The sequence below is a fragment of the Cannabis sativa genome, chromosome 6 (assembly GCF_029168945.1).
Source record: "Cannabis sativa cultivar Pink pepper isolate KNU-18-1 chromosome 6, ASM2916894v1, whole genome shotgun sequence".
NCBI classification, from domain to species: Eukaryota; Viridiplantae; Streptophyta; class Magnoliopsida; order Rosales; family Cannabaceae; genus Cannabis; species Cannabis sativa.
In genome coordinates, this window is record NC_083606.1 from 7,116,908 (window position 1) to 7,144,147 (window position 27,240).

The following is a 27,240-nucleotide window of genomic DNA, read 5'->3' on the forward strand; positions in this document are numbered from 1 at the left end:
GCCAGTGACGGAGGGTAGGGATGGGCATCCGATCCAATGCAACATTTTTTTCCTCATCCGATCCAATCCAATAAGTAATTGGATTTGAAAAATCATCATCCGATCCAATCCAATTAAACCTCAAAATCTAATCCAATTACTAATTAGATTGGATCGATTTTTTAATTGGATATCTAATTACGCGTCCAAATTTTAATATTAACATAAAAATATGAAGAAAAACTACGTAAAAATTAAATATTACATTTTATTTAAGTTTAATTCATTCAAAAAAAAAAAGAAGTTTAATACTCCATAAGCATACTATTATTACAATGTAATACAACTAAAAGTTTCAAATAATTAAAACAACAACATTTCTAAGTAATAAAATAAAACAAACATCATGAAAATAAATACACAAAACAACTAACTGTTACAAATTTAACACAAAAATTAAATCTAATAAAAATATAATTAATACATATTATATTTTTTATTATATAAATACATATAAATATTTTTTTTAACATATATGAATGTAATTGGATTGGATCGGTTTTTAATTGAATTTTGAGATTGACATTTAATAACCGATCCAATCCAATTAGAATCTAACTTTTAGCATCCAATCCAATCCAATTGTAATTGGATCTCCAATTTTTGTAATTGGATTGGATTGTATTGGTTCAGTTCAATTGGATTGGATTGGATGTTGTCCACCCCTAGCGGAGGGCCATGGGTTGTGGGGCACATGATCTCACTTAATTTTTTAAAATTTATTTTTGTATGTATTTTTTTTATATATTTGTATTTTTGTTCCTATAAATTTAATTTTTATTTTAGTTTTGTCATCACATATTATAATTTTGTCCATATAAATTTATATCTTTACATATTTTCATTTTTATTCTCATATATTTACTCTAGTTTCTATAAAATTTATATTTTTTTATAAATGTAAATTTTATTAATTTTTTTTACCCCTAATATTTGTGGCTGGCTCTACCACTGCACGATGCATCTTCTACTATTTCAACATTTAAATAGAAATTTAGTCTATTTCTTTTATGGTGATGTATGTTATAGTTATTTAAAGTATTTTATAATATTTTGAGAAATTTAAAATAATTTACAATATAAAAAGCAATGTTCAAATCGTCTATTTCATATATGTATATAAAAAAAAAAAAAAAAGTCGGAGTATAAACAAACTAAAGCAACAAAAAGTTTTCTCTCTGTCTCGCTCCTTGCAGCTCCCTGAGCTGGTGCAATGGCAAGAACAAGGTCCAAGGCACAGGGGAATCTGAACTCGACGGGAAAGAAGAAGAAAAAGAAAGGACCAGATTCATCTGGTGGTGCGAAGAAATTGAAGTCGCTGGATGAGATTTTAGGGGTTGAACCGATTGATTTTTCTGAAAGCGAGGAGGAAGGGGCGTCTCTGAATGGCCACGATTTTGAGAGGTCTGACCTATTTCCAGCCCCTCTTTCACCAAAGTCTTCTCTACGAGAAATTCAGCAGCAGGAAGAGATTCGCACGGAGTTCGCATTCTTTATGCAAGCAAATCAACAATGCTCAGCCGAAATCAAGAAAGGTAATATGCCTCAACCTCCTGTAATTAGGTCTGATTCTGTGAGGAAAAATCTAGCTAGCTCCTTTGTTAGCAAAGAACAGGGGAAAAAGGTGAAAATACAAATGGAGGACATTGAAGATGAGATATCCTACTGGTCCTCTTCCATTGTTTGCTATGTTTTAGGGGCAAACCCACCTTTAGCTGTGTTAGATGGTTTTCCTAGACGTATGTGGGCAGGGAAGGTTGACAAGGTGGGAATGCTGGCACATGGAATTTTTTTGATCAGATTTGAATCTATTGAGTGCAGAGACAAAGTGCTAGCAGGAGGTTACATTTTCTTCAATAGGAGGACTGTCATTATGAAGGCCTGGGACCCGAACGTGAATTTTAAAAAAGAAGATGTTTCCTTAGTCCCGATTTGGATACAAGTAGAGGAATTGGAGCTGAAATATTGGGGGGGAAAATCATTATTCAAGATAATTGGACAAGTGGGAAATCCGGTGATGGTGGATTCAGTTACTAAAGAGAGAGACAAGTTATCTTTTCCAAGGGTACTTGTTGAAGTATCAATGAATCAAGAGTTCCCAGATATTGTAGAATTTGAAGATGAATATGGTAATAATGTTGAAGTTGTAATCAAGTATGAATGGAAACCTCTCAAGTGTACTCATTGTTTCGGGTTGGGACATTCCACTGATGAGTGTAAAAAGAGATCGGGTTCGAGGAAGGAGTGGATCATCAAAGCCACAGGGGACAAGAGAGATAATGGAGCACTGTTAACAGAGAAACAACAGGGGAAAAAACCAGCTGAGACCGATGCAGAGGGGTTTAAACCAGCTGGGAAAAAGTGGAAAGTGAAAGAAAAACCAGCTGGGGTTCCAACGGAACTGGGCAACACATTTCAAGTCCTAGCTGAAGCATCAACAAGTTATTGTGATTTGGTTGCATCTGAAATTCCTGGACAGCGAATAGATTTAGATCAGCAGATGGATGATGTAAGAGATAAGATTGGAGGAGGGGGAGTTCCTCCTCTATCCAATGGATAAGATCTTAAGTTGGAACGTCCGAGGGATCAATAACCAACAAAAGCAAACTCTAGTCAAGAAATTTATTGCTTTACAAAAGATTGGGTTAGTTGGTCTCCTCGAGACGAGAGTCAAGGCTTCTAAACTAGGAGCCTTGTACTTGAGAGTTTTTAATGGATGGTGTTTTACTTCAAATGTAGCTTGGCATCCAGGGGGGAGGATAGTGCTTGCTTGGAATCCTCAGTGTTATCATGTAAATATAATCAAGTGTGATAGTCAGTTTATTCATAGTAAGGTGGTTACAGCAGATGGGAGGAATGAGTTTTATGTCACTTATGTGTATGCCTTGAATGATAAAGAAGGAAGGAGGAAACTATGGATGGAACTAAAAGAGATGTCAACATGTGATCCTTGGATAGTGTTGGGGGACTTTAATGAAATTTTGAATAGAGAAGAAAGAGTGGGAGACCGAGTTCATTATCACAAGGCAACTGAATTCATTGAAGTTGTTGAAAAATGTCAGCTTGAAGATGTGAAAATGAGTGGAAATTTCTTCACTTGGAATAATAAGCAACATGGTGGAGATAGGATCTATTCAAAAATTGATAGAATCCTAGCTAACCCAAGTTGGATGGGCAAACACTCGAATGCTGAAGCTTTATTCCTTAATGAAGGAATTTTTGACCATTCCCCGGGGGTGTTAAATTTCCATTCTGAGGTACCTAATGGTAAAAAACCATTTAAATATTTTAGAATGTGGAGCTCTTACCCGACTTATACAGAGAAAATCAAAGATGTTTGGGCACAACCAATCAATGGAACAAAGATGTATCAAGTAGTTACAAGACTCAAAGCTATGAAGGGTATGTTGAAAGAGATCAACAAGCAAGGTTTTTCTGAGCTTCATGTGGCAGAAGCAAAGGCCAAAGAAGAGCTAGAAGTGTGCCAAAGTAAGTTGCAACTAGAACCACACAGTCGGTTGCTGCACCAGGAGGAATTAGAGGCTCGGCTGCATTTTTTGAAGGTTCATAGTGATCTGTCATCCATGCTACAGCAGAAAGCAAAAGTATCTTAGGTCAAAAACGGGGATGATAACACTTCGATCTTCCATTCAAGCCTTCGGGAGAGAAGACGACAGAACAAAATCTGGTCCATTGAACAGCTAGATGGAACCAGAACGGAGCAGCCTGAACAGGTAACTAAGGCATTTATTTCCTATTATAAGATGTTGTTGGGAAGCTCCATGGAAAATAGGAAAAAAGTCATTCATAGTGTTGTTAATATGGGGCCAAAAGTCACAAAGCAGCAAGCTGAAATGTTAATGGAGAAGTACTCGAAAGCTGAATGTAAGGCTGCCTTGTTTGCGATCCCGGGGATCAAAGCTCCAGGTCCAGATGGATATTCGAGTTATTTTTTCCAAGATATCTGGGAGCTGATAGGGAATGATTTATATGAAGCGGTGGAATCCTTTTTGTCATCAGGGAGAATATTAAAAGAGATAAACTCCACAGTTCTCACCCTCATTCCAAAAGTGAAGTGCCCGAACACAGTGAAAGATTTCAGGCCTATTGCGTGCTGCAATGTTGTCTACAAGGTGGCCACCAAAATGATCTGTGCTAGATTGAAGAATATCCTACCAAGCCTCATTGCTCAGAACCAGAGTGGTTTTGTAAAAGGAAGACTTATTGCTCACAACGTAATGGTATGTCAAGACCTCATCAGACACTACGGAAGGAAGAATGCCAAGGCTAATTGCATGATAAAACTGGACCTTCAGAAGGCTTATGATACAGTGGAGTGGGACTTTATAGAAGAAATGATGGAAGCCCTACAATTCCCTAGTCAGTTTATAAAGCTGGTGATGAATTGTGTAAGAACTCCAAGGTTCTCATTGATGTTTAATGGTTCCCTGCATGGTTTCTTTGAGTCAAAGAGAGGATTACGCCAGGGGGACCCCATGTCTCCTCTCATTTTTGTGCTGGGAATGGAATACCTGTCCAGGATTATGCAAAGAATTGGTTCCAAAGAAGAGTTTCGGTTTCATGAAAGATGTGAGGAAATCAAGCTAAACCACTTAAGCTTTGCGGATGATGTGCTCTTGTTTAGTAAAGGTGACTTCAAAAGTGTCTACCTCATGCTACAGGGTCTGAAACTATTCTCTTTATCCTCAGGTTTGCATCCTAATCCTACCAAAACTGCTGTCTATTTTAGTGGAATGAATGACAGGGAAATACAACGAATATTAGATATGTCTGGTTTTGGTAGGCACTATGCTCCGTTTAGATATTTGGGAGTGCCGATTTGTGCCAAAAGAATCTCAAGCACAGATTGTAAAGAGCTTGCTGAGAAAATGACCTCCCGTATTAAAGTTTGGAGCACTAGGAATCTCTCTTTTGCTGGAAGGGCGGTTCTAGTGAATTCAGTACTCATGTCCATTCACTCTTATTGGAGCCAGATAATGATTTTACCTAAGAAAACAGTGAATGAGATAGAAGCCATTTGTAGAGCGTTTCTATGGAAGGGCCAGCATGCAATGACCGGTCCAGGTCTAGTAGCTTGGAATTCTGTTTGCCAAGCTAAGTCAGAAGGGGGAATCGGGTTCAGAAAGGTAGAGGAATGGAATAGAGCTGCAATGTTCAAATATGTATGGGCGATTGCTAACAAGGAGGATAACATGTGGGTTAGGTGGATACACAGTGTATACATTCGGGAAGATGATTGGTGGGGCTACAATGCCCCCGTTCAAGGGAGTTGGTACTGGAAAAAAATAGTAGAGGCCAAGAATCAAATTGCAACAATGGTGGATGTTCAACAATTCACACAATCCAGGTATCATCTGTCCCTTGGTTATAAACTTTTAGTCCCTCCACAACTAAAGATGCATTGGAGTAAGGAAGTTTGGGGAAAGTTTAATATCCCAAAATGTAGCTTTATTCTGTGGATTGCTATCCAGGGTAGGCTAAGAACAAGAGAGAGATTGCATAGATTTGGTATTATCAATGATTCGAGTTGTGTGCTTTGCAATGCTCAGGAAGAAACATGTGATCATCTTTTTTTCTCTTGTTCGTTCTCACAACATTGCTTGCAGATGATTAAGGATTGGTTGGGATGGAAAGTTTCTACCCAATCCTTATCAAGACTCTTGAGATGGATTGAAAGAAGCAAATACAGCAAGTTCAAGAAGAACACCCTTTCGGCTTTAGTGGCAAGCCTAGTGTACCTTATATGGAGAGCTAGGAATGATAAGATATGGAATGGGAAAGATGAGGATGTAAATAGAGTATGTTGTACAGTCAAAGAAATGGTAAAGCATAGAATATATAGCACATGGCCGAAACAGGTTGAGACAAAAGACTTGGAATGGTTTAGAAATTTATAGATGTAATAGAAAGTGTTTGGAAAATAGATATACAAATGTACAAATCAGATGTTTTCTAGATGAGGTCCCTTTAAACGGGATGCTCTTTGATTGTAAATATGGTTTATTGGAGTAATGAAATTAAAGCTGATTCATCAAAAAAAAAAAAAAAAAGTCACACGTGTAACAGACTGTTGAAACTTTAAACTCTATTTTCGACGTGTTAAATTTTTCTAAATATTTTTTAAAATTTAACAAGATGCCTTAAATATCTAAAAATAGACAACCAAAAAAAGAAAATTGAACTAAAATTTTTTACTAGATACAAAAATAGATAAGAGTAAGTTATTGCACCATGAATATGTTGTCCCAGTGAAAATTTCACTCCAAATTTCAAATGTTCAGCAACCTTTAAAAATTAACTATTTTGAAAATTTGATTACTGAGTTACTTAGAAGTGTAACGAGTAATAAAGAGATAATTTAAACCAAAATAAAGTTGTCTTTAATGCAAAAGTTGGGATCCCAAATGACCAAACAATAAAAAACAAAATAAGTCTTGGTAGTTGAAATTTGTAAAAAGTAATGTTACTACAACACAAGAGTTTTTTTTTTTTTTTTTTTTTAAGAAGCAAAACATAAGTTCTTAAAAGAAAACAAAAGACTGAAATATTGTTGTTGAAAGACATGAACTTGGCAACCCTATTAGTCGGATTTCTGGCATTATGCATAACTCGGACAAGATCCCCCAATCCCATCAGCTACCGACTCCATCCTTAGCCTTTTAATCTCATACCTACACATACAAAGCACAACAACTCATAAATTATTATAGAAACCCAATAAATTTACCACAACTATATATAACTCAACAACCAAAAACGTAATCACAGTCATAAGTACTATTAATGCAATTATATGACACCAAATCATCAGCTATGTCATTAGGCTAAGTACGAAGGCAAATCTTAAGACCTTCAACAAGAGTAATAAACTTCACTAATACATGACAACCACTGTGTGTAATGGTTGTTCCAAAGAACAGATGTAATAGTATTAAAGTGGTCATAGTAAATTATTATTCTTAGCTAATAATATTTATGATAATATAAATTTAAGTTATGTTTAAATTCTTAAATCAATTATCCAAGTGTAACTCAAGTTACAAATTCTCAAGCCTCGAGCCCCAAAGCCGAGCCTAACTCCTATTCAGAGCTTTGAAAGCAAAATTTATCACTATTAAAGCATCCTAGTCACCAAAATACTTTATGGATCTTATTTCCAAGATTGTGATTTCTAGAGTATCCCAAGCTCCGAATCCAAATCCTAAGTCTCTAGTTAAAATCCAAGCCTAAGCTGAAGAAAACCAAGAATACTTGGTTCAGCAGAGAGAAAAAGAGAGAGGGAGAAATGGAATTGCACACAATGGGAAGATAGAAAATAGCAGCTTGATCTCCACTCTCATTCATTGTACAAATATATACACTTTGAATATGCAATGACTAACACGTGATACAAACTCTACCAACCAAAGTTAGTCAGAAACAAAAAACAATATCCTAACTAAAACCTAGCTAACTAACTTGCCAGCAATCAACTACTCTTTTGTAAAGACCGCTCTTTTGTAAAGACCGCTTAAGTTTAATATGCTGAGTTATTAAATAATTAGGGTTTATTCATAAGATTTAACTATTATATTTGAAATATACATATTGTGGAGATTTATTTAAAGTTTAATATATAATAATTATGCTATATGTAAATCTCTCATTTTCTGTAATTGTGCTCGGTAACAGTGGAAAGTGACGTTGAGCCATTAGAGAGTCACGTTTTGTATGTTATAGAATTTTATTAATAGCGAGGCGTCATTGTTAGGTTTTGGAGATTATCGGAAGTTTGGTTTGACCATTTTGCCCTTGATGAGTTTGGTTGCTTTTGCTTTATGTTAAGGGCATATTGGTCTTTTACCTTGAGGGATTTTGTAATTTTGTGGGTTTAATAGTTGTTGTAGGTTTAGTTGTGTTATTGATTAAAATAGGAGAAAAAGGGATTAATTTTAAAGAGATAAACCTAAGAACAAAAAAAACACATTTCCTTACCCATTCTCTCTCTCTCTCTCTCTCTCTCTCTCTCTCTCTCTCTCTCTCTCTCTCTCTCTCTCTCTCTCTCTCTCTCTCTCTCTCTCTCTCTCTCTCTCTCTCTCTCTCTCTCTCTCTCTCTCTCTCTCTCTCTCTCTCTCTCTCTCTCTCTCTCTCTCTCTCTAACTTAGGGTTGGATTTTGTTAGCTCAATTCAGTGATTTCTACCAATTTTGGAGAGCTTTGATTCAAGGTAGTACCTCCTAGCTTCTTTCCTTTTGATTTCTCGAGGTTTAAATTAGAAGTGTTTGAATATTTGATTTTGGGTACTGTGGTACCAATCGATGTTTGGGTTAGGATTCTGATGTTTATTTTAGGTTGTTTAAGTTGTTCTGTATTGGAATTATTGGTTGTTGAGGTGTTTGGGCAAAGTTTGAGTTTGAAAATCCAAACTTTGCTCTTCAATGGTGAAATGAGTTTCTATGTTGTTTGCTGAGTTTTATTGCTTAAATTTGGTTCATTATAGAATGTACAGGTGTTCTGGAAGGTTTCATTGGATTTGGGGTTGAATTGTGGTGTGGGGGTCGATTTTGGGTTTTCCTGCACAAAACTGGTTAACTGGTTTTGTGGGACTTGAGAAACCAGGTAACCGGTTTTGCCCTCAGGATACCTAGTAAACTGCTTAAATTTGGTTCATTATAGAATGTACAGGTGTTCTGGAAGGTTTCATTGGATTTGGGGTTGAATTGTGGTGTGGGGGTCGATTTTGGGTTTTCCTGCACAAAACTGGTTAACTGGTTTTGTGGGACTTGAGAAACCAGGTAACCGGTTTTGCCCTCAGGATACCTAGTAAACTGGTTAACCGGTTGGGAAACCAATTTTCCGGTCGAGATTTTTCCAGGAACCCTAGTTTTTCCAAAATTGTTGATTTTAGGGTATGGTCATGTCTTTTATTGATAGGGTTATTCCTAGTTGACCTTAAAGTCCCAAAGAAGTGTTTAGTGTGTCTCTCGCCAAAATTACAATGATGTGATTTAGGGCCCTATGAAACGTCTAGCTGCAATTCCACTCAGGCTGACTGGCAAACCTAAGCACGGAAACGAGGTAAGATAGCATAAAGTATATATATGTTAATGGATGTATGTTATCATTTGTTTACACTACTAGCACTGTTAAATGTATAATTATATGGGTGTTAGTACAGTGTAGGGTTTTAAAGTAGTTACAGTGTTACTAACACGAGTACTAGGGCATACGTCGTGCATGTGGTACAACACTTAGTAACTCTTGGAAGTATAATAAAGGCCCTACCAGCACGAGTACAGAGTTGGTACTTTAGTGCATATGGTGCAATGGTTATACTTCCGTTGAGAACGTTCTTAACCACTTGGTGAGCTCGGTTATTGAGATTAGGACGGCTTAAGCACAAAGCTTGTACAACATCACTGTTATATATGTTATGTATATCTTACTAAGTGTGTTAACTCATCAGTTTGCTACCTTGTGTAGGTAAAGGAAAGGCTAAGCTGGAGGAGCAGTGAGTTAGAGCTTGGCAATGATTGTACATATCGCGACAGTGCAACCTGGAGGGTTTAGGTTTTATAACATTTTGAGTTGCCCTATGTTTTGTAAAAAAAAATATTACTTAACTTTATATGGTAAATGTAATTTGCAATTGTGTTTAAATCTCGGGATCCCGACCTATAAGCTTATATAATTATAATATAATAAAATTAGCTTTTGGATTTAGTAAATTTTCAAATATGGGCGTTACATCTTTCCTCTTCTTCTATTCCAATATCTTCCCTCAAGTTGCACGGGTGAACACCGAGTGTCAACTTGTGCCTGAAATAGTTGAAGGAAGATGCTGAAAGAGGTTTTGTAAATATGTCTGCAATCTGATGAGTGGAGTCGACATATCTCACATCTAGTTGGTTAGCTAAAACTCGATCACGGACGAAGTGAAGATCTACCTCAATATGTTTAGACCGAGCGTGAAAAACTAGATTAGATTCTAAAGAACCAGCTTCCATGTTCTCACACCAAAGAATTAGACTTTGAAACAACTTTATAGAGAGCTCAACAAGTAAAGATTGAAGCCACATTATCTCAGATGTAGCTAAAGCTAAAGCCCAGTATTCTGACTCTATGTTGGATCGAGTAACAACATGTTGCTTCTTTGAGCACCAGCTAATGAGATTTCCACCCAAAAAAATATTGTAGCCTGATGTGGATTTTCTGTCAATGCTACAGCCAGCCCAGCCAACATCCGTGAACCCTTGAAGATCAAGAACTTTTGCCGGTTTGAAAGTGAGACCAAGATTTTTGGTGCCAACTAGATAACGAAGTGTCTATTTGCAGGCTCCCCATTGCTCATTTGTTGGTTTGCTCATGAATTGATTTAGCCTATTGACAGCATAGGCTATGTCTAGTCTCGTATGGCACAATATTGTACGGTTCCGAAGATGCTTATATACTTTGTTGGATTTTGTAAAACAGAGCCTGTTTCATGGGTTAGCTTGGAAGTTGAACACATAGGAGTGGACTGAGTTTGGCATCTGGCATTTTAGTTCGAAGTAGCAAATATTGAATGTATTTCTGTTGAGTGAGAAATACAGTATCTGACTCTCTTTTCACTTCAAAGCCAAGGAAATAGTGAACTGGTCCAAGTTGTTTTAAGGCAAACTGTTGATGTAAAATTTGAATGAGTTGTTGAATTTGATCTGGGTCACCTCCTATAATGAGGATGTCATCAACATAGACCAATAAGAGCAACAAATTTCCATTTTTGATGGTGTGAAACAAACTGTTGTCAAACTTTGATTACTAAAAATCCCATGGAACTTGAAACTGTTTCAGTTTATCATTCGAAGCTCAAGGAGCTATTTTTAGTCCATAAATAAGTTTGTTGAGTTTGCAGACATGATTGGAGAATTGAGGGTCAACAAAACCTTCGGGTTGAGCCATGTAAACATTCTCTTGAAGCTCACCATTTAAGAAGGCAATGTTGATATCTATTTGCTGAATTTCCCAACTGTATGTGACAACAGGAGTGAACATGACCCTTATAGTACAAGGCTTGATTACTGGGCTATAAGTCTCAAAGAAGTCTATGCCAGGAGACTATTGAAACTCTTTGGCTTCTAACTTGGCTTTGTATGTAGCTATGGAGTTGTCTGCATTGTATTTGATTCTAAAGATCCATTTGTTGCTTATGACTTGAGCATCAGGTGGCTTGGGAACATGAGTCCAGGTCTTGTTTATTTTAAGGGCATTGTTCTCATTGTTCATAGCATTTGACCACCTAGGATGAGCAAGGGCTTCTTTGACTGTGGTAGATTCTGAGTTAAAGTTGATTGTGGAGAGATAGATATTTGGTTTGTAAATACCAAGTTTCGATCGAGTGATCATGTGATGTTGATTTTGATCAACTCTTTTGTTTGAGAAATGGGAACTTTGAGATGAATGTGATGAGGAAGTAGAGAGTGAAGATGGAGAACTGTTAGCAGTGGTGTTGTTGTCATTATTGGACTGAGAAGATGAATCATATGAAGGTTGATGTGGGGGAGGAGGAGGTAAGGGTGGCTGATTGATAGTCAAATTGGGTATTCCATAGGTGTTTGGATCAGTGTATATTGGTTGTGTTGGAGAGGGACTAGTGTTTGCAGAAGACAGTTCATTATAGGGAAATTCCAGTTCATTGAAGGTGACACTTCTAGCAACATACACTCGACCACTAGGATGTAAGCATCGATACCCTTCGAAATTTAGACAGTAGCCTATGAACAGACACTTAGCAGATTTAAAAGAGACTTTGTGTGCTTCATAGGGTCTTAACAAAGAAAAACATGAGCATCCAAACACTTTAAACATGTTGTAATCTGGTGGTTGTTTGAACAGTTTTTCATAGGATGATAGAAAGTCTAAATTTTGATTTGGAAGTCTGTTTATGATATTGGTAGCTAAGGTGTAAGTTTCCCACCAAAAGGTTAATGGTATTTGAGCTTGAGCTAAAAGAGTTTGGGCTATATCAACAATAGGCCTATGTTTCCTTTCGACCCTACTTTGTTGTTGATGTGTGTGTGGACAAGAATTTCTTTTGACAATGCCAAAAGATTGAAAAAAGGTGTACAATGGTTCAAATTCCTTTCCTAAATCAGTTTGTACACTTTTAATTTTTAAGTCGAAAAACCTTTCTACATAGGCATTGAACTGATAAAACAGTTTGTTCTCTTCAGATTTGGTTTGCATTGGAAAGAGTCACACAAAATTTGTGTAATCATCAACAAAGTTGAGATAGTATTTATAACCATCATTGCAAGTGTGAAATCAGGGTCCCCAAACATCAAACAAGACAAGCTCAATGTTTTTCCACATAATATGTCCACCTCACCAAGCATTCTCTAAAGTTTTACTATTGGAGATGCCCTAATGTGTTATGCCAAATTAAAAAAAAAAAGCTTTTTCCTTAATTTCTTTTTCTTATTTAATGTCTTTTATTTTTTTTCCTATAATGTTTGATATTAGCTTGAAATTGTATTTTCATAATATGATAATATTTAAAAAATATTATTTATAAATTATATATTTTTTTTTGTTAGAGGGCTACTTTTTAAAATTAGAACAGGATCTTCAAAATATTTGAGATGACATGACAAAACCCTAACTGATGAAAAACTAACTTACCAGCTCATCAACTCCTCCTTCCTCTTCTTCTATTCTAATATAAGCTCTCGAATGGGATTTATACTAGTCTCCAAACAATTTTCAATACCTGAAAATATATTCATGAGCGCCTAAACCACAATTAATGGGCCTGAAATGCAACATTTCCAAGCCTTGGTCCACAAAAGTAAATTAGCTGCATGACTCGGTTTATGTGCCAAGACTCTTAGCCTTGTAGCCTTAAACTTCCGAGCTCTGAGGATGCAACCACCTTTGCCAGAGCCCCTGAGCCTGTGAGGCTCACTACACCATAACCATCATCATCGCCACAACTTCCACCATGAGTGTGGCTAGAAATCTCTCGGCCCGAGGCATCAAAGCCACGGGCTGGTGCCATCTCTTTCACTTGAGCCAAACACACCCTTACACAGCCCTCAAGGTGATATATATATAGCACCCAAGTTGTGACCCTTATGCTCCACAATGCCAGCCAAACTCCATCAAGGCTGGCAGTGGTGCTAAATTTGGGCATCTGCCTACCAAACTTTTGATAATCACTTCAATTAACATCAACTCCTATTTTTTTAATTTATCAAAATTTGATTTCAAACATCCAAAACAACCCAGAATTTTGATAATCAAAACTAGATTAAATATGAAAACAGAAAACTATATATGTTGAATCTGAAATATGTTATCCTTGCCGCCTCTTTGACTCTATACTTTCTACAAACAAAACTAACCATTTAAGCATACTACTACAACCCAAAAATACCCATGAGAAAGACCATAGGCTTACCATTCTTGATCTTGATCCAATTCTTGACCAAAATTCTCAAGTTTTCCTAAGTTTTTTTCTCCAAGTCTCTCTCTGCTTACACTAGTTTATTCAAGTGGTAACCTCTCTTTTTCCTTAAGTGCTTTTGATCCCTTGACCATTTTGTCTCCCTATTGCGCGCGCACACAGCACACACACTATCAAATGTGTCACACTTAGTCATATTTTCATTCACCAAGAAATAATGCCAAATGTATAATCTAAATACTAAATTAATAATAAATTTGTTTGGTACACTGTAGTACATCATATTGTATTGTATAATATTATATTAAAAATTTGTATCTAAATATTATGTTTTAGTCACAAGTTATTTTTTTGTTATGACCAAAAGTCATATTTAGTTAAAAAAAAAATTACGTTAAAATAATTTTTTTTAGTGATATACAACTTAGTTTCACTAAATTGACCAAATAACACTTTCTATAGAATTATTTTATGGTCCTGATAAAGGAAATAATATACCTAAACTATATAATCTATTTCTCACTATAACACTAAACAGCACAAAACTATATATATACTATAAACAATCCACTCACATAACTAAATTAAAATAAGATTTTCCAAGTATTATTTTAAAACTTTTAAGCTGTAATAATCACATAAATAAATAATTCCCTATTATCTATTAAAATCAAGAAATGAAAGGTTTTTTTCATAAATGTATAACAAAAACAACATAATTATAAAAAATATGCAACAAAAAAAATTATTTTAAAAACTTATTACATGAAACCATATATTTTAATCATTAAATAAAAAAATATGTTTATTAAAACTCAAAATAAACAATTTCGTAAAATTAATTAAACAATTTTATAAAAATAAGCTAAATATTTTTTTTATTAAAAGGTAAATGTTTATTATCTATTTTAGTATGAATTATTATAATTGAAAAAAAAAATCTTTTTTAATAAAATACAATATCAAAATTATAAACATTAATGTATATAAATATAAATCAATACTTAAAATTACTAAAAATAAACATGATACATAGAGTGATATAATAAACATATGTGAATATTATTATTTTGTTTATTAAATTAGTATGTTTAATAAATAAAAAACAAAATAAACATATATATAAAGTATTTTATATTATTAGTATGTTTATTAAGATTGTAAATATAAAAATAGACATAGCCAATTTATACTATATTAAAATAAGTATATTTTCTTTCTATTGTTTCTATATATTGATTATTTTCTAATGAGTTAGTGAACGAATTTTCTATTGAAGTATAATTTTTACATCAAAAAATAAATCAACAAATATAACTTTATAAACTCCAAAAATTATTTAATTAGAAAAAATAAACATGACACAATAAACAAAGAAAAAGATAAAGATAAACAATTATATACATATTATTTATTTTCTAACAAATTACTAAAAAATAAACATAACACACATAGAGTAATATAATAAACCTATGTGAATATTATTAGGATTGAGATGCAAAATGACCCTAAATTTGGTAACTAAGTTAGTAAATGTCTATTTTTTTAAAAAAATTAAGAAAATGGCCAAATATAATAAATTAGCTAATAAAAATTATAAAAATACATTTATCACATATTTTTTTAAAAAATATATATATAATAATAAAATTAAGTTATATAATTTTTTTAGTATTGCATATTATTATATTGTAAGAAAAATAAATAAATATATTAGATTATTTAAATATATACAGCAGTATTAGATATATCATATTACAGAAAATTAATATACCGTAGTAATAAAATTATATACCACAAAGAAATTATAACAATACTAAATTAATACTCAAAAAATATATATATCATGCTAATAAAATTATACATACCACCATTAAAATATGAATACATACCAAAAAATATATATAATAAAATAGAAACTTAATATCATATTAAATAAATAATATATTATAGACAACAAAAATCATATACCATACAATAAAACGTATATACCTACAATAAAAAATAAAACAAATAATATAATATTATTAAAAAAATTATATATATCATATTAACAAAATTATATATCACCTTTATGTATACTAAAATAAAAACTAGACATGCATTATCTAAAATAAAATGATATACTATACAATAAAACTTATATACCATATAACATAATATATATACCTTACAATAGAAATATATATAATAATAATAAAAAATAAAAATAAAAATATATAAGATGCTAATAAAATTATACATCATGTCAACAAAAGTACAATAGAGAATAAAATTTAAATATTATTTAAAAAAATTATATACCGTATAACAAAAAATACATATCATACACCAAAACATATATACAAAAAATAATATTAATAAAAATATAGATTAATATAAATATGTATGTATACTATACTAACCAAATTATATACCACAATTAAAATATATATACCATGACCATTGTATATAATAAAATAAAAACTAATTAAATATTATTTAAAATAAATAATCATACAATAAAAAAATATAAAAAATAATAATTAAATATATGTAGCATGACAATAAAATTATATACATACATTAAAATAATTTTATTATGCTAATAAAATTATATACCTATGATTTGGGGCCATTTATTATAATTTCCCATATTATTATTTTGTTTATTAAATTAGTATGTTTAATTAATAGAAAATAAAATAAACACATATATAAAATATTTTATATTATTGGTATATTTATTATAATAGTAAACATAAAAATAAGCATAGCCAATATTACTATAAATATAATAATCAATAATTATTACCATATATATTATAAAAAAAAAAAAAAAAAGTTTTTAATTATATATAAAAATGTATGAGAAAACGGTAATAAATTTTTTTGTACATATTTTGCAATTAATTAAAATAATATATACAAAATTGTTAAATGCCTAAAATTATACCTGAGTTGTTACAAGTTAATTATTTAAAAAAATAAGATACAAATTAAATATTTACCCATTAATAATAAAAATAGTTTGTCATGCATCTAACTCGTCAATTAATAATATAAATAAAATTAATAAAATAATAATAAAAAAAATAATTTATAGCATATATATGCAATGCAAAATGTCATCTAACTTATTATTATATGAAAGTAATTCTAATTGATTTAAAAATAAAAAACGTAATTAAATTCCAAACAAGATTTTTGTTATAATTCCCAAGCAAAAAATAGGTCAAAAACTCATAATAATAAAATTATATAATTATTCAAAACTCCTAATTAATTCTAATAAATGGATAACAATGATAGCACAACCACAAAACGTAAATATTAAACAATTAATGAATAAGACATATAAATATTTTTTTTTAAAAAAAAAAAAAGCGATTCTAATATTTTAAATATTCTTACCGTTTTGTTTTGAACCAACTTAATTATTTGGAGGAAGAAGTACAAGTTGCATGCTCTTCATTAGTTGCCCGTTCTGAAACAACAATCAATCAATGAATTTATAGACCAAAAAATAATGTCTAGAGAGAGGAATAATTCATAATTAATACACATAATAGAGTTATAGTAGAAACAAGAATAATTATGGCTGATTGAATTATATATATACATACCCAATTGTTTGTTTTTCTCCCAAATCATTCTTACGCTTGTTTTGAGATCACCCATCCGAACGCCTATTATGCCATGATCACTGGTAATTATTTTACGCAAGTTAAAAGCGATTGCATTTCCAGAAGAGAAATTCTCCATGTGAGGGCATTCAAACACATATACTCTTTCCAAATTAGGAAACTGTATCCCACTATTTGCGCAGTTGAAGCTTTTCAGATTGGGTAAACGATGAAGCTCTAAAGTATTTAATTTGGGGAAGACCATCACATTCTCACCAGCTTCCTCCTCATCCACAATTACTTGTCTCATTTCTTTACACTTGCTAATAGTTATATGCTGAAGTTGTACTAGACTTCTGGCGGTGGAGGAATTCATTAAATTTATCATTCCATCATGGTTTGATATACAAATCTCTCTCAAATTTTGGAAGGACATAGAAGATGGCATGAACATCCACTTCAAACTCACTTCTTCTAAATTAGGGACCACAACCTAAAATTAATTATTATTATTGTTATTAAAATTAAATAAAACTAACTAAAACGATAATTAATCACAAAGAATACATATATAGCAATACAATTCTTTTCGTACAAGTTAGTCAATAAGAAAACAAGCAATGATTTTAAAGTTATAAAAAATTTGACAAAATATATATGTGAACATCCATGAAAATATTGGTTTATATATGCATGTGTGTGCACATATATACATGGTTGACATCACACTACTACAATCTAAGCCTTTAGCTTCCCTTTTTTCAATCTAATTTATAAAAAGGGAAGCTAAAGGGGGTGAAAATATCTGCATTGACATTTAGAGGCGGTTTTTTGGTAAAAACCGTAGGTATAGAGTGTATATATATCTATGCCGTCGGTTGGGGGTTGGGAAAAATCAGGGTTTTTTTATATAACCCTATGGCGTCGGTTATTAGGTATTAACCGACGCCATAGGTGCCACCTTTATTCGACACGTGGCACCTATGGCATCGGTTAATACCTAATAACCGACGCCATAGGGTTATATATCAGAGTCTGTCTGCTTCGTCTTCCTCACTTCCTCATTTCACACCTTGTTGAGCACGAAGAACAGCCACCCACAGCAGCCCCAAACCCACGAAAAAACCCTCGCCAACCACCACTAAAACAACCTCATTCTCCCTCATTTCTTAACCATTTTACCCCATTTTTGTCTTAAAATCTTCTATTTTCTATACCTAAACCTATACTGTAAAAAAGTTTAGTTTTTTTCCCCTCTATATACCAAACCGAACCTATTACAAAGAAAGGTGGTGGGTATAACTCCGGCCACCGATTTTAGCGGAGAAAACGTTGAGTCTCAACGTCCATTAAGGTATAAATATGCTTTCTTTATTTATGTACATTGGTATTATTTCGTTTTTGTAAATTTTTTTAGAATTTTTTTATTTTATTAATATTATATTGTGTGTATTCTAGAGGTGGTCGGATTTTTGTAGCATTTTATCGCCGGATTGCGTTTATAAGGTAAATATTTATTAACTTGATATATAATATATATATGTTTATATTTTGTGTTTTATTATTGAATATGTGTTTATATATATCTTGTGTGTATATACTATTTGTGTATTTTGTGTATTTGTATTGTATATATATTTGTTGTGAATGAGAATGAGAGGTAGTAGGAATTTAATTAGTTTAGAGATAAAGTTTTTAAAATAATGGTAGTGTGAATATATAATTGATTATATATGTATATATATTTATATGTTATTTTTTAAAAAATTAACTATTGAAATTAGTAACTAGCTAGTAACTTGCTACTTTGTTTAATAACTAGTAAGTAATTTAATAATTAAAATTTTAAATTGGTTGTATATTGCATTATGTTATTGGTTGTGTGCTAATATTTGAGGGTCGACATATTTCGGTGTTGATCGAATTTGCAATAGGTATATCCATCCACTAACCTTTTGTTAGTATAAATAATTATCAATGCATGCTTAGTTGAGTTTGAATATCTTAAATATTCATCCGTAGTGAAGTAGGTTCTGCGAATACATGTACTGCGGTTGGATGGGTGGATAAATTTTGTATTGTTTATGTTAGTTTCTTTGTTCTGTATTGTTATATTTGTTTTGTTTGTTACTTTAGGCACTTTTAAAATTTTTGGGAACGTCCAATTACAGTAGTTATCTTTGCCAAAATTTCAGTAGAGTTTGGATCAAATTTTATTATAAAAAACATAAATGTTAAAGGAAAAGTACATAACATAAATAACTAGGTTATTACTCGCTAGTTGTAAGAAATTAGGTGACATAACACATTCATATTTGACTCAAAACATGTTCGTGTTAGTAGGTCTTTATATTTGACTCAAAACATGTTCGTGAAATTAGGTGACATTTGTTTTGTTTGTTACTTTAGGCACTTGTCTTGTATAATCTAATTGATGTGTCTATGCATTTATTATACTTAGTAGGTCTTTATATTTGACTCATAACATGTTCGTGTTAGTACCATGATTATCAATGTCAAAGTTCATATTTGAAAGGTTCTCAAATTTTGTTTATTAATGGTATTAGGAAAATGTTATTAATAGATTTAAATTTTTTGGAAACGTTCAATTATAGCCGTTATGCTGACGAAATTTTGGTAGAATTAGGATAATATTTGATTTTCGTTTCTCTTAAACTTGGTTGTTAGGATTTTATCGGAAGTGACTTTATCGGAAGTAAAAAGAACATAATTTTTGGTATAAGGTATGTTTTCTTTAACTTACTTTTGTAAGAATATTTTTTATATATATTTAGATAATCCTTAAATACTTAGAGTAATTTTCGAATAATATTAATACATAGGATAGATATTGTTGAGTGTTAATGATGGATATAGTAAGCTAAAAAAAAACAAAAATATTGGGATAATATACTAATTATTATACAAAACATAACTTAAAAAATTATAAAAATAATAATAATATACTAGAAAAATACAAACCCATATTATAAAATTTAAATGTATAGAAATATTAAATTACATAAAAATTAAAATATTACACATTATTTTATTATTCAATAAACTAATTATTATACAAAACATAACTTAAAAAATTATAAAAATAATAATAATATACTAGAAAAATACAACCCCCTATTATAAAATTTAAATGTATAAAAATATTAAATTACATAAAAATTAAAATATTACACATTATTTTATTATTCAATAAACTAATTATTATACAAAACATAACTTAAAAAATTATAAAAATAATAATAATATACTAGAAAAATACAAACCCATATTATAAAATTTAAATGTGTAAAAATATTAAATTACATAAAAATTAAAATATTACACATTATTTTAATATTCAATATACTAATTATTATATAAAACATAACTTAAAAAATTATAAAAATGATACTAAAATACTAGAATACAAACACATATTAATTATAAAATATAAAATATTAATAAAAAAATACCTAATATACAAACATATAGAGCAATGTAAATTTGTATTTATTTAACTTTTTAATTTAATTTTATTTATGCTTTAATTTAATTTAATTAATAATACAAAAATAAATTTAGATTTTTAATAAATGTAAAAAAAATATATTAATGAAAGCTGAAAAAAAATTTAAGAAACCCCTATGGAGTCGGTTATTTTAAAAAAAACCGACGCCATATGTACCCCTATGGCGTCGGTTATTTAATAATAACCGACGCCATAGGGGTCCTATGGCGTCGGTTATTTCATAATAACCGACGCCATAGGGGTACATATGGCGTCGGTTTTTATAAACCCTTTAGCGTCGCCCTGATCAGCGTCGGTAGCGAATTTCGCGAAAACCGACGCTGAAAGGGCTTAAAAGCCGCCTCTAAAGGGGGTTTTTGTAGTAGTGTCACATGAGATGTAAAATTTTCTTTTAAAAAAAAAAATAAAATGAATAATGTAATAATAAAGATAAAATATGTCCATTAAATAAATCCAATTTGTTTTATTTTTTTTAAATATATATTGATATATATATATTTAGGTTATGTGTGTTTTAATTTTTTGAATATTAAAATAAAAATATTATATATAATTTAATTAACTAAAAAAAATATTATTTTAGCAAAAAATATTTATTTTAAAGCTCTATAAAAAGAAATATAATAGTATATTTTTGAAAAAAATAAATAAATACAAATGGTTAAAGCTCTTAGAATAATTTATTTCAAAAAAACAAAAAGAAAAACTTTTAGAACAATAAATTGAATTCAAAATATATTAAAAAGAATTAATAACATTTTCAAAATTAAAAGAAGAAATTTTGTAGATTTCTAAAAATTAAAATAAAACACGCACATATATATTATATATATTAAAAAGAATAACAATGTTTTATATTAAAAAGAATAATATTATAGGCACGTATGCTATGTTTTATATTAAGTATTATATTATGAGTTTGGAAGGAAATAAATGAATCAAAAATAAATAATATTTAATTTAGAGAGATTTGAATAATAAATTTAAATTAAACTTTTATGTCCAGTAAAAACATATTGGAAAAGGTTATAAGATATGTTGCATTTGTTCCAGTTCTTAAAATAATAGCAGCAAGAACATCTTTGACCTAGAAAAACAAATATTACAAAATTAATAATAATAATAAGGTTATAATATATGTTGCATTTGTTAACTGATGATTGCATTCTGTTTTAGGTGAAATTGAGAGAGAGAGGCTTTTGTTGTGTTTATGGGTGATGAATGGGTTAATCGTAAAGATTGTTTAATTTTTTTGGGTTTAATTATTGAGTTTATTTTTTAAAATTTGAATGAAGCAGTGTAAAAAAATTTCAAAAATTGTAGTTTGTTAGAGAGATATGTAAGTTAATTGTAAATATTATTTAATTTTTTGGTTTAATTATTGGGTTTATTTTTTAAAATTTGAATTTAGCCGTGTAAAAAAATTTCAAAAATGGTTGTTAGAGAGATATGTGGGTAAGATATTTTTTTAATTTAAAAAAAGATTGTTTAATTTTTTTAGGTTTAATTCAGCACTTTTAATATATAAAGATATATTAAAAAGAATAACAATGATATTTTGAATAATAATAATAATAATAATAATAATAATAATAATAATAATAATAATATATTAATTTTTATAATAAAATTCATGATGGAATTGTAAAATTAGACAACTAAAAAGTTGTGATGATAATGAGGCAAGATCTTTTTCAAAAAAAAAAAAAAAGTAATAATACAAGAAAATTGTGATTAAAACGAAAATAAAATTGACGATCATAAATAAAAAAAATTATAAAAATTTAAATACAATCAATCAAAAATTATACATGACAACCTAAAATATAATATAGCCAAAATTATATTTGCATAGAATTGGGAAAAAATAATTTTAATTAAACAAAAAAAAAAAACAAAACTTATATTCAATTAAGTTAATCGAAAAATGAAAACCAAACTTAAATAAAAAACTGTCAGTTTTAGTAATATATATTATGCATATATATATACATGGTGACATCACATCAGATGTAAAATTTTGTTTTTTTTTTAAAAAAAAAAAAAATTGAATATTAATGATAGTAAAGATAAAATATGTCCAACAAATATAGCTCCAGTTTGTTTTATCTTTTTATTTTTTTTTTAAAATATATATATAGATATATTAGGTTATGTGTTTTGATTTTTAAAGGTTGAAATAGAAATATTATATATAATTTAATTAAATAAATAATATAATTTTAGTAAAAAATATTTATTTTAAAGCTCTATAAAAGAAAATATACTAGTATATTTTTGAAATAAATAAATAGATACAAATGCTCAAAGCTTTTAAACAAATTTATCTCAAAAAAAAAAAAAAAAACTTTTAAAACAATAAATTGAATTCAAAATTAATTAAAAAATAATAATAACATTTTCAAAACTTAATGAAGAAAATTTTGTAGATTTTTGAAAATTAAAAGGAAATACATATATATTATACATATTAAAAGAAATAAAGAATAATGATGTTTTGAAAAATAATAATAATAATAATAATAATAATAATAATAATAATAATAATACATTCATTTTTATAATAGAATTTGTGATGAGATTGTAAAATAAGGCAATTATAAAGTTATAATGATAATGAGGCAAGATTTTTTCAAAAAAATAAAAATAAAAGGTGATGAAAACAAAAATAAAACTAACATCGTAAATAAAAAAATAATAAAATTTTCAATATAGTCAACCAAAAATTATACATGACAACCTAAAATATAATATAGTCAAAAATATATTTTCAATTAAGTCAAAAATGATGCATGCACTGGAAAAAAAACAATGTTAATTAAAAAAAAAAAAATTCAATTAAGTTAACCGAAAAATGAAACCAAACTTAAATCAAGAACTGTTAATTTTAGTAATGGTGCCGTTTGGTAACACTTTTTTAATCAGTTTTCTGTTTTTAAAAGTGAAAAAGTGAAAATATTTTTCAAAGCATGTTCTATAAAACTGTTTTTACTTTTCAATTTTATAATTAGAAATCAAAATTTTAAAAATAAAAAAAAATTACTTTCAATATTTTTTTAAACAGTTTTTTTTTTTTTTTTTTTTTGTAATCAATCTTTTAGATTACGACTAGACCCGGACCAAATCTCCTCCCCACGGCCCTGGCACTGAACCCGGCTTCTGATCCGAACCCGAATCCGACTCCGGACCTAGACCTGACTTAAATAAAATCAAAAAATAAAAATAAAAATGAATTTTATAGAACACACTTTTGTTTTCTGTTTTTAAAAATGAAAAACAAAAGTTGTTGCAGAACGCATTTTTGTTTTTCAAAAATAAATTTTTTAAAAACAAAAATTTTACTTTCATTTCGTGATTAAAAAATTGAAAAACAAAAGTATTACCAAACGACACCAATATATAGAGAAATTTTATTTACATCCCAAAAATTTCTAAAGGCACCACATTTTAATAATTTTAATTAAATATAAAATTTATATCTTTAATTGTACTAAATTTTTTTAACTTTTTTCTTTCAATTTATATTCTTAAAAAATATACCTATCAAATTAAATTAGATTATATTTTAAATTATGACAAAAAAATTAAAATAAAAAATTTTATGAAATTTTCTTAGAAAAAAAATATATATATACACGAGTTAAAAAAAATTATAAAAAATGAAATCAAAATAAGTATTGAAATTAACATTAAATAATGTGATGAAAAAATTTAAAAAAAAATATTAAGAGTAACTTTTAAAAATTATATAAATTTATATTATTTTTTAATAATGGGGTGTATTTATAATTTTATGGAGTGAAAATAAAAGTCCCCTATATAGATTACTATACTATGTGGAATCATATATGTGGAGAGCTTTAGAGAAAAATAACTAAGAGAGGTGAATGAATATAATGTGTAATGCAATGCTTTATAATTTATGGAATATATAATGATAGAAAATATGGGAGATAAATTTGGCGGCCCTTGGCTAATCTTGGGGGATACAAATTTTGTGCTCAATGAATCAGAGAGGGAGGGCTCAAAAGGGAAGGACCCCTTTATCCCCATTATTTCGAACCTGGTTAACTCTTGAGGTCTCATTAATTTACCAATCCATGGAGATAAATTAACTTGGGATAACCATCGTCCTGCGTCGCCCATGTTAAATCGGCTCTCGACAAGGGCCTTGTTAATGAGAAATGGAACTCTCTTTTCCCCAGATCCGCTCTCCGATCTTTCCATACCAGCAACTCTGATCACAGACCCCTCTGCCTTTACTTTGGAGGGATTGCTGCTAAGTTCAAGAGGAGTTTCAAATCTGAAGAGGCTTGGACTCGGGATGAGAGAAGTAACCTGGTTGTTGCTCATGCGTGGGAATCAGTTGAATTCCCTTTGGCCCCTGCCCGTTTTTTTAAAAAGATAGGCGCCACTCAGGTGGCCCTTATCCAATGGAACAAGCTTCAATATGGAAAAATTAACACGACAATTAAAGAGCTCGAGGCTAAGCTTGAAAAGTTACAACTTCTCCCTGTGGGAACGAGAGACTAGGATGTAGAGCACGTGATCCAAGTGGAGTTGAATAAGGCACAGGAAAGGAAATCTCTTTATTGGAATCAACAGGCCTGAGTCTCGTGGATTAAGGAGGGGGATAAATGTTCAAAGTTTTTCTTTCTTGCTGCTACTTTCCGTAGGGGACGAAATTCAATCGAGAGTTTAGTGGACAATAATGGTCACTGGCTCCACTCCAGGGATCGGATTGGCAAGGAATTTCTTGAGTATTTCAGGGGGATCTTCTAGACTAGAACCCAAGGGCAGAGGCTGAATGGTGCCCACTTAATTCCTGATCGTCTCTCTCAAGTTGATCAGGACGAGCTACTCAAACTCCAGAACTCAGAAGAAATTCGTAGAACCCTCTTTAGCATGAGTAATAACAAAGCGCCTGGCCCGGATGGAATGTCTGTTCTCTTTTATAAGCATTACTGACAAATTGTGTTGGGCAATTTCTGTGAAATGATTGAGGATTTCTTTCAAACCAACTCAATGTACTTGGGGATCAATGCTACCAACCTTGTTCTTATTCCAAAAATCCAAAATCTGAAAAGGAGTCACCATTTTAGGCCTATATCTCTTTGCAATGTTGCGTATAAAGTTATTTCCAAGATCATTGCAAATAGAATAAAGCCTATCCTGCCTAGAATCATTTGCCCTACTCAAGCTGCCTTTGTTCATGGTAGGGATATTCAAGACAACAATGTTATTGCTCAGGAAATCATACATTCCTTTAACAGGAAAAAGGGCAGAAAGGGTTTCTTTGCAATCAAAATTGATCTTATGAAAGCATATGAAAAACTTAGCTGGCAGTTTGTGGATCATGTCTTAAGGTTCTTTGGGGTTCCAGATAGATTCTGTCAATGGATTGATCAATGTATCTCTACCACAACACTTAATGTTTGTCTGAATGGGGGTGAGGTTGGTAGAACCAAACCTTCCTGTGGTATGAGACAGGATGACCCGCTTTTCTCGTATCTTTTTAATTGGGTTGCAGAAATGTTGTCTAGACTTTTAAAGGAAGCTGTGAAAAAAGGTGAGATCAAAGGTATTAGAATTAGTCGGACTGGCCCTAATATTTCCCATATTTTCTTTGTGGATGATCTTATCTTGGTTGGGAAAGCGAATATGGGGCAGGCCATGGCCATGTGGAATTGTCTTGATAAATTTTGTGATTGGTCGGGACAATGTGTTCATAAACTCAAAACATCTATCTTCTTTAGCAACAATACCCTAGAGAGGATGAGGGAAGAGATTAGAAATGCCCTTGGTATTGGAAGTCCGAAAGGCAACATCAAATACCTTGGTTTCCCTCTGTTCCGATCAAGACACAAGGACGTAGATTACAACTTTATCCTGGAAAACCTGACAGCCAAATTACAGGGATGGAAAGCAAAAAATTTTGTCCAAGGCAGGACATGCTATTCTCATTAAATCTGTGGGCCTGGCTATGCCGATATACGCTATGCAAACTACCAAACTGTCTATTCAGCTCGCTACAAAAATTGATGATATGGTCAGGAATTTTTGGTGGGGTTTTGAAAAAGGCAACCATGGGATGCACTTGAAATCTTGGGATAAGATGTGTCTTCCTAAATCCCGTGGGGGCCTTGGCTTTCGAAAAACCAAAGAAATGAATTTGCCCTTTTTGGCTAAATGGGGCTAGAAACTGCTCACCGGTTCCCAATCGCTTTGCTGCCAAATCTTGAGAGCTAAATACTTGAGAGGTACGTATATGCTTAAATGCAAGGCCAAATCTACTGATTCCTAGTTTTGGAAGAATGTTGTAAAAGCTAATGATATCCTGAGACAAGGTGCATGCAAAGTAATCACTGATGGAAAGGATATGAATATATGGGATGACCCTTGGATCACTCATGGTAAGAACTTTTGTCCAACGGCCAAAGGGGGGACAATCCCTCTATCTGGAAAAGTGGCAGATCTGTTGACTGAAAGGGGTAATTGGGATCTCCAGAAGCTTCATAGCCTTTTTGACAAAGAAACAATTGGAGTCATTTTAAAAGGTGGTAGCCCTACGGGTCAGGGGAGAGACCACTGGATTTGGACAAAGGAAGGAAATGGAAAATTCTC

The 27,240-nt window shown here is 30.9% G+C and overlaps 1 protein-coding gene across 4 annotated transcripts in view; it reads right to left on the bottom strand.

Moving 5' to 3' along the window:
* The window catches only part of LOC115695813 (probable disease resistance protein At4g27220), a 105,484-nt gene that overhangs the window by 32,064 nt on the left and 46,180 nt on the right, over positions 1-27,240 (bottom strand). Inside the window, exons 9-11 of one of the 4 annotated variants that reach the window (XM_061116976.1) lie at positions 17,088-17,580; positions 16,876-16,948; positions 6,426-6,731 (exon numbers count right to left, since the gene is read on the bottom strand). The exons of 2 other annotated variants lie outside the window; for them this stretch is intronic. In XM_061116976.1, coding sequence (XP_060972959.1) covers positions 16,899-16,948; positions 17,088-17,580 — 543 coding nt within the window. In that variant the 3' untranslated portion in view covers positions 6,426-6,731; positions 16,876-16,898. Of the gene's footprint in view, positions 1-6,425; positions 6,732-16,875; positions 16,949-17,087; positions 17,581-27,240 lie in introns of those variants that run through there. One more of the 4 variants, XM_061116977.1, reaches the window with a different exon arrangement.